The sequence below is a fragment of the Euprymna scolopes genome, chromosome 33 (assembly GCF_053919585.1).
Source record: "Euprymna scolopes isolate OS-2025 chromosome 33, ASM5391958v1, whole genome shotgun sequence".
Taxonomy (NCBI): Eukaryota; Metazoa; Mollusca; class Cephalopoda; order Sepiida; family Sepiolidae; genus Euprymna; species Euprymna scolopes.
In genome coordinates this window covers 27,818,658-27,827,895 of record NC_136514.1, presented here as the reverse complement: position 1 = coordinate 27,827,895, position 9,238 = coordinate 27,818,658, and the positions used below count along the sequence as shown (strand labels likewise).

Here is a 9,238-nt window from a genome sequence, read left to right as displayed (position 1 = left end):
TCACCAGATGATAGAGATGCATTATGGAGTTGATGCCTGAAGTGGCATGTTCTACATAGTTGACCAAAGGCATCCATAATCCCAAGTTTGGGTGCTGTGCTAAGATACTATGCCACTTTTTTTTTTTTAAATAGTATTTTAACAGTTAAATCTATGGTATCTTGTTAGACAAAAGTACAGAATAGCTACACATCATCCATGGTTATTAGTTCAGCATGGTAAGTACTTAAGTTTCTAGCTAAACAATAGAATGCTTTATTTTTCAGTTTGCAACCATACAATCACCTGATCTCTAATGGCTGAGGTGTTGGAATATAGAATGTCTGCAAAGAGATTTTGAGTTAAAATAAGGCAACAGAACAAAATATTTTGGAAAGAAATAATTTCTTTCCAAAATAATATTTTGTTCTGAAGCGGAAACATTCCTTTCTTCATACCAGCAGGCCAAAACTTATATATTAAATAGTATTGTCTGAAAAAGTTATTTTAAATCAGGTCAGACATTTATGATCGTTGATATCAGACCACAAAGTTTATTCAACAGATTGTCTTTGTGCTTAAGTCTGACAGAAAAAGAATTGGTGTGAGGGTCTGAGGCCCATTTATTCACTTGTATCATCAGTGAAGATGATGGGTTTTGCAGGAAGTTGGATTTTTTTTTTTTTTTCTTTTGACATCCTCCTACATACAGCATTTGGTATAACTAAATCACCCATCTGGTGCTGACCAGACTCACTGCTGCTGAACTTGTGATCTAACAAAAACAAATGTCAATGTGATTATACTATATATTTATATCAATATTATTGGAGTTTATTATGTGTTAACAGCAGGATTTCAATTGCATATCATAACAGTCTTTGACAAAGTTTGTACTTTTTGGGGAAAAAAACAAAAACATTTTTTTTCTTTGAAGTAGTGTGATGATGGGCCCAGTTCTGTTCTGAGAAAACGAGGTAAGTAGCAAACAAGAGGTGACAGTGGTTAACAACAGACTGGCAACCTGGGCATGCCAAGTTCAAATCCAGTTATTCCACAGAAACACTTGTACTTACAGATGTTAACTTCATGTGGTCCGTTCCCTAAATTGCAAAAGTCTTTCTGGAAAGACTTTGATCATGGAAATGGAGGTTAACAACGATCATCGGAAATCAATAAATGATACTCAACAAACACTATTGTCAAATACAAGGATGTGTGGTGGAGTCCACCCCCCATTTTCCTAACTCCTCAATCCCATCCTAAATCATTTTAAGTATGACAAAATTGACATTTCAGAGAAAAATACAAGATGGAGATTTAGTCTTGGTGCTAGACTATAGGTTCTCATCAGACAACATAAATTACTAAACATAGCGACAGCTTATATACAATGTCACACATACATGCAGACAAAAAATTTTCTTTGTTTAGATTATGAACTATTTTTGGTTGTTCTTACAAGTCATAAACAAAATTTATATATTTAGCTATGCTATTGCTAAATACCTTATGAACTAATACTGTCCTCGGTCAAAAAAAAAAAAAAGCCTATTCAACACAACTAAAATTTTATATCATTTACCAATATGTGTAAAAAAAAATAAATCATGATCACAGCATTTGAGTCCCATTTGTTTTTTTTTTTTGTTGCTTTGCTTTAAATTAAAACATTAGAAACAAGGTCAATTTTTAATACAGAGAAATGACTGAATATAAATTAAAAAGAGTGATAGTTACTACTGGATTGGGTGCAAAATTAAAATTGTTTCTCCCTCACCAATAGAGAACTAAACAAATTAAGTGTAATATAAGATACTTTTTGCTTGTACATAAAAGGACAAGAGTTCCTATCTTTCTACACATTTTATCATTTGTAAAAATGATAAAACTTGCAATTAAATAAAATTGAAGTCGATACTAAATACAGTGTAAGGACTAAAAATAGTCTTAAATTAGGTATTCAATGAATTTATTCTAATGGGTTGCTGATGTTAGTTCAAAATCCGAGTAAAAAATACAATTGTTTAGAAGTATAGAATGCACCATTTGAGCCAACAGCTCAATTCTCTAAGTTGAATGCTGCTTTAGAACTTGATATAATTCTATTATAATTGGATGCTATTTAAAATTTTTTTGAACAATTTGTCTTTAACCTCGGTTTTGGATATCTATTCATTTAGAGCATTTAGATTTGAATAGTGTGGGCATGGAAGAAATTCATAGCTTTGCCATTAACGTTTTTTCACTGTATATTGTCTTAATGAAACAGCACTTTTTTATTTGGTGAATTCTTCCTCCAAACGCACCAGTAATGCTACATAAAACTTGCTATTTCAACAAAACATCTGTGCATTTCAAAATACAGAGCAAAACCTTGCCAGCATCTTTGAAAGTCTTTAAATTACCACATTGGAGTAAAGTGGTTGATTTCATTATCATTGATGCAAGCAACAAAAAGATGCTTATACTAGGACAAGCACCTTTGTTGTATTGTGAATCATTGTTATTGTTGATCAACTGAACAAAGAGTACCCACTTTGAACACAACTTTCTCACTGATAAATGTTCATACAAAAATGGTGAATACACTTCCTTATATTTTCAATTCCTTTTGAATATAACTTAAATGTACTATTGGTCAAATCAAGTAAACTTTATTTTCCATAACAAGTAAGAAAAACTTAGACACGCTTAATGCTCAGCCACATATTTATCCATTGTTTCTGACAAAGAGTCGGAAGAACACTAATCAAGATTAAACAGTCCCTTCTAAATCTGAAATACATAGATACAAATTCAGAATTTTCCATAGCTTTGAAAATTTGTAACAGTAAATTCATTAAACTTTTCGATTGACTGAAGGTTAGTATTTAATAAATGGAGGATAAGGAATTAAGGCATAGAAATATATTAGCATTTCAAGCACTAATAGATTGAGAGCTTCCCCATATAAGAGTTTCTAGGAAATTTATTCACATACCTGTCCCCAGTCGCAAATATCCCAGCCAAGTGAGGTTTTTGCAGGGGTGGAAGTGGTTTGTCATCTTATATGGTCCCCCATCTGGTATTAAGCTCAACTTTGGTGATCTAACAAGGACCAATATGTCAACATTATTTGCATCACTAGTTCTTTCAGATATTAAAAACTCAACATTTATGCTCCAAAAATAAGATTTTAGAAGGAAAAAATAAAAGCATTAGTACTTTTAGCTAATTTACTAGCTAGTAAAACTGACAAGAAACTAGCACATTTTAAATCTCAATTGATTACATTCCTGTCTTCCACCAGAACTTGTTAAGCTAGAGTTAAGGGAAGAAAACATTAAGTATCGAGAAATTAGATAATTTAAGAGCTGAGTGCAAAGTTTGGTAAAAATGAAGCAAAACACTATCAATAAAAAAGGCAGAAACTATCTAATAGCTTTTCTATTTCTTTTTTAATAAACAATAATTCACAAGGCAACACCTACAAATTCAAGGTGATCTGCAAGTGTAGATATATTTTAATCAAGATGTGTGAAAGTTCAATCAAGTGAGAAGTGTTAAAAAAAAAAAAAAAAAAAAAAAAACTAAAAAAATCAAGCAGATGGTGAAAAAAAAAAAAGAAAAAGAAAAAAAAAGAAAATGCCGTCTAGTGCAGACAACTACATATTTGGAGCAGAGTTTTTTTTTTTTTTCTAAATGGAAAAAAAAAAAAAGACAAACTATAAAAATTATAAACATTAGCTATAGTATTTAAACAGTGAGGATAGCAATTGTTTTAACATTTAGATTTTGTCTATATTCAACATTTGCAGGATATCTCAAAATTTTACTGGAGAGGTTTTGAACGTGACAACATTTTTTTTTATTTTAAAGGAAAATTGAAAAAGACATTCTAGTGCTAAATCAAAAATAAAAAGGTAACAAGTTTGGATATGTTATTTCTGGACCCAATTTTTCAAAGGTTAAAAAAAAGTGAAAAGGCTGTTTTTTTTATGGAATCTGGTTTTTAATGAGTTTGATGAAAATAAAACAGAAATCCAAATATTGAGTGGATGGCAGGAATGTGAAGAGTGCAAGTGATACACCATTTTTTTTTTTTTTTAAAGGAGTAGGGAGGAGGAGGAAAAAGGAATATCTTTCCAGTTTGGCCTTTGTATTTAATGATGAAGGTTGGAAGAAAAAGTTTTCTTTTAGCCATCATCTGTACAATAAATAGTATTCTCTAGCTATGCCATCAAACTTGTCTTAGCGATGGTAAAAATCAGTCATGATGATAGAAGAGCAAGCACATTATCTCAAGACTGGTACAAAATAGGAATCCTTTAAAATCTCCAACCTAAATTTGTTTTATGAAACTGACATTATTTACAAGATAAAACAGAGCAGTCTATGAATTGCAGAAATATATATATATATATATATATATATATATATATATATGAGTGGATTTTTCTTTTTGCATTCTTCCTCTTATTGCAGCTGTTCACACTAGATGAGCAGGGCCCATTCACCATGAGCATCGATAAATCAGCAGTAGGTTCAGTGCATCCAGTTGAATCGGAATCCTGGCAAACAGTCATTTTAAATCGGCTCCATGGCAAACCAGGCCTAAAAAATAAAGAGGAAGTCAATATACATAGGCAAAATTCTATCCCCATGCTAGCAAATCATTTTTGTTGGAAATAAAGTCAAATTAACTTGTAGTTTATAAATACATTTTCAATAGTACATGGTTTAAATGGAATTTAAAAATTTAAAGTGAAAAAAAAAAAAAAAAAAAATTTTGGTACAGACATTTGCAAATGTACTTGCAGATCTGGTAAAAATAACTTAAAATTGAAACATTTTGCAATAGTTAAAAACTTGTAAATGTTGATAGTAAAAGTTACAAATGAAAATAGCAGTGAAATTAATGTAAAGTCTGTGCAAGGTGAAAGCAATCTGTAAGCCAAATCTTGCAGCAAGGTAAAATGTTATTTCTGAAGCCATTGTTGGAAATGGAAATAGTACATGAAAAAGTAATCAAATGATAAACCAGATTGCCAAAGTGCTGCTAATTAACATTTCCCAGAGGCAGCACCCTACAGATGTTGATGTCTCACAATAATGAGTGTCTTTAGAATAGAAATTTACAAAGTCCTTTACGGATTCCCATTATATATCAAGATAAATATACTTACCCCAAGATATACTATGTTGAACACAGTTACCGTCTGTTATATCCACCACCACCACCACCTCCCATTCCACCGCCATAGCCACCTTAAATGAGAGGAAAAAAAAAAACTTGGATATGAAACAGTTGAATGAAAGTTAAGGTTTTTATCCAATTATCTATTTATATAAAAGTTTGAAGTTTAAATGACCAAAGGTTATTAGGTTAAGAAAGTTCTTGCAGAATTTTTCAAATAAGTTTTTGTTATATCTTTACTTTATTTTTAAGAGCGTTTTTCGCTCTAATTTAAATTACAATCTTTTTAAAACAATTGTCTTTTTAGAATATTAAATAGATGTTTATTTTATCTGAGAAGCCAAGTATTCAGGCGGTTGTTTAGTTCCAAGAGTGGAAAACACTCCTACACTTTTGAGTTCTAGCTTCCATTTGTCTAGCAACTTATTTTTTACTTTTATAGCAAGATTAAGTGCCAACGAGAAATTCTAAATAAATCTTGTTATATAGTGACATTTAAAACATGAGGAATAAAACAATGCCTTAAAGTATGTACAGAAAAAACCGTGATCATGATCTCCAAAAAATTTTGAAACATTTAAAATTTTACAAATATTAAAACCAATTAATTCTACAATAAATTAAGTTAAAGTGACAGGAAAATTCCTACCAGTTTAAACACGGTATTCTTAAACAAAAAGTCTATTCATATTTGGAAGTTTCATTTTCCAAATGAGAGAGAGAGAAATATTTACCTCCACCACCACCACCACCACCACCTCCGTAGGGTCCACTTGATCTTTGAGCATAGTTTCCTCCTCTCATGGCACCGGCATTGCTGCCACTGTTTCCATAGCCAGAACCAAAGTTTTGATTTCCCCAATTGCCATCTTGTAAATAAAATAGAAGTCAAGAATACAGATCATTGATTTATAATATATATTAAAAAAAAAAAAAAAAAAAAAAAAAAAAAAAAAAAAGTCTTGTAGAAAGAACACTATTAGAAATAGTGTAGTCAAATTTATTTAATACGCGCATAAAAACCCATTCAACTTTTGAGTGGAAACTAATTTTACCAAAGCTAAATTTAATTTTAAATCTAAATTGTTTTCTATTTTTATTTAAATCACTAAGAGTCGAGTTGCTAAATGGATTGTTTAATGAAGAATGAGGATTGCAAATGATTTATAGAATGAACAAAGTTTAATTATACAATTTGATCATTTGTTGACATTGAATAGCTGCGTTAGTCAGGAGATAAAAAAAAAAAAAAAAAAATTATAGCAAGAGGCTACCTGGGCAGGGGGTAGTTTTAGGAAAGAAACTGTTCATGGAAATTCATCAGTTCTAGGCACACTGGATTTGTTTTGTGTTTATGGGCCAGTCATTTTAAAGTTAGTTTTTTTTTGTAGTTTAGTGTCTGATCTTTGTTCTTTTATGTCCATTTATTCAAATTTGTTTTGAGTTGTGGTGCTTAGTCTTAAGTTTATGATCTGTATTTTGGTCTATTTTCTTTCCCTTTGTGTGTGTGTGTGTGTGTGGTTTTTTTTTTTTTTTTTTTTTTGAGTCTTTTCTGCAAGTTCTGTGTTGCAGCATTTTGGGATTGAGTTTTAGCTAAAAAAAAAAAATTTTTTTTATATAATCTTTACATTTAATATTGATTTGTTTTATAATATTTTAAAACTTCCATTAGTTCCTTTGATTAGTTTGATGGGATAGATTTGTTATTTCAGAATATATTTTCAGCTTTTGAGAGTTATATTTTTCTTTGTATATTTCATTTTACTAATTTCTTTTCATTTGCGCTATGTTTTTTTTTGGCAATTAGCACATTTCAGTTATTTTTTACAATCTGCATATATCTCATTCTCACTTCATGCAGTATGCAGCAGATGTGGAATTGGTCTCAGATGTCTATATCTCTAACAGTTGTGGCATCAGGGTGGATTTGGTTTGTAAGGTTCCGTTACTTTTTTTTTTTTTTTTTTTATTACTTTAATGTTATTTGGGGTTATAGTGAGTGTCGAATATTAGGATGTAGGTGTTTGTATTAATGGTTTCACCAGATCTTTTAATTTGGATCCTTTTGACATCAATAACATTTGTTTTTGGGGTCAGTCCTGATCTTTTCCAAAGAGACACAGGAAGAGGTCAGTGTTCCTGATACTTCTTTACTAGTATTCAGCATTTTGTGAGAATCGGTTTTGATTTTTTCATTGTCAAAACAGACATTTGGAGATTTCTGCCGTTTCAACTAGTAGTGCGTCATTAAACTTTATTAGGTCTTCGGTTGCTTATATTACTATAAACAAGGGAAAGGTTAGGTTTGCTTCAGTCTCGAAAGTTCGGAATGGTTTTGCTTATGAGGCTTTTTGTATAATATTTATTAATTTAATCCACCTCTGAGCACTATATGGGAAGAGTGTGTGTGTGAGATTTGTCCCAACACAAGGAACATAAGGAATATAGTAGTCTTTCTGGTACATCCAAGCAGCTGTATATTTCTTCCATTTTTTCTAAAAGTCTTATTTTTAAGAAACATTTTGGTTTCTCAGCCATATTGACCAACAAGTTGATTGACCTTTCAGCCACAACTTACTAAATCAGTTTATCTAATGTGGAGAATGATCACATTTTCTTGTTAGATTTGTCATGATCAACTGATTGTATTGAGCCTGTCCAATCACCCATGTATCCCAAGTAAGAGACAAAAATGGTAAATGTGTTGCAGTTTATGTCCTAATACCTTGAACATGATCTATCTACCCAACCACTAAGATCCTGTCACTATGGGTCACTACCCATGATGGTCAACAGGCGACCCCATTCAGGGACTTTTACTCTTTGCAGAGTTGGCATATTCTAATGACCCACTGGAGAAACCTGTTTCATAAAGGGAATGAGAGATTGGAGTACAATCGGCCATCTTACACAATTGTTGGATCATTTGCTTTACAGATTCGAAAAATTGTCTTGAGAATGAGTTAAAAATAAATTCAAGTTTCATAGTATCTTTATTTAATTGTTAAGTGAAAGTACAGAATAGTTAAAAAACACCCTTGTACTTGAGCGCTCTGACTCCTCCAGATGCAGCAGCAGTACTCAAAGGATGTATCTGACTTCTATAAATAAAGGATTGCATCTAGAGTGGGATTTTCTGAAGAAGAATGATCCATCTTTAAATTTGATTGGATATAGCTGAAATTTTACAGGCTATATAAACATAGAAGTCCATCTACTGGTGGTGTTTTTTTTTTTTTTTAAACAACCACAGGAAGCAAAGTTACAGCGCAAAGTTGACGAAGAATATTTCAAAATTGATAAAATAAATCGGCATATATCATCCATTTTCATATAGATAATAGTTTCAGAATTATTTTCATGTATAATATGTAAATATTGGATTATTAATTGCGGAATTTTCTTTAAAATGTTAATTAAATCCGCTTACAGAAAAACGGTTGCTAAGCGCGTCATGTGCTAAGCTGAATAAAGTATTTTCTTAAAAATAGTCTTACTAGACTAGTCATTTTTTTGAGTTTGTCAATTTAAAATTTTTTTTTCAAGTTTTTCAAATTTGATTTCCAAACAATATTGTCTTAACGTTAAGCGTTAAAAGACAAAATGCGTTTAACTTATTTGTACTTAAGGTAGAATTGTTTTTTTAGTGGTAAAAAAAAAAAAAAAAAAAAAAAAAAACTGAAACAAAAAAGGTACTTGTGCACGTATGCTACCATGCTGAAATAACATTTAGAAACCCATTCTTAACCAGGAAGGGTGTTTTTTGATAACTTCTGTACTTTCACCCAACAATTAAATAAGAGATATCATTAAACTTGAATTTATTTTTAACTCATTGTCAAGACAATTTTTTCGAATCTAAAACTTTTTAACTGAGGATATCTAAATAATTATGCAGTTCAATAAAGAATTTCATTGTGATGCATTCTGTAAATTTTTACCTGTTTCCACCATAACATTTTTTTTTTTTAAAATGACCACCATTTAAGGTTTTGGGGTATGCTGAAAACGAATATCGCATTTAAATTTTCCGCAAAGTAGCTTTCTGGATAATAAGCAATGCCATTTCTTACATTATTG

General features: G+C 30.9%; 1 protein-coding gene across 8 annotated transcripts in view; it reads right to left on the bottom strand.

Moving 5' to 3' along the window:
- Window positions 1–3,400: 3,400 nt before the first annotated feature.
- LOC145258173 (heterogeneous nuclear ribonucleoprotein A1-like 3) overlaps window positions 3,401–9,238 on the bottom strand; it is a 30,661-nt gene continuing 24,823 nt past the window's right edge. For 4 of the 8 annotated variants that reach the window (XM_080115993.1, XM_080115990.1, XM_080115989.1 and 1 more), the window contains 3 exons: window positions 5,893–6,027; window positions 5,148–5,229; window positions 3,401–4,575 (listed from right to left, as the gene is read on the bottom strand). In XM_080115993.1, coding sequence (XP_079972119.1) covers window positions 5,174–5,229; window positions 5,893–6,027 — 191 coding nt within the window. In that variant the 3' untranslated portion in view covers window positions 3,401–4,575; window positions 5,148–5,173. The remainder of the gene's footprint in view (window positions 4,576–5,147; window positions 5,230–5,892; window positions 6,028–9,238) is intronic. The other 4 variants (XM_080115991.1, XM_080115996.1, XM_080115992.1 and 1 more) reach the window with 2 other exon arrangements.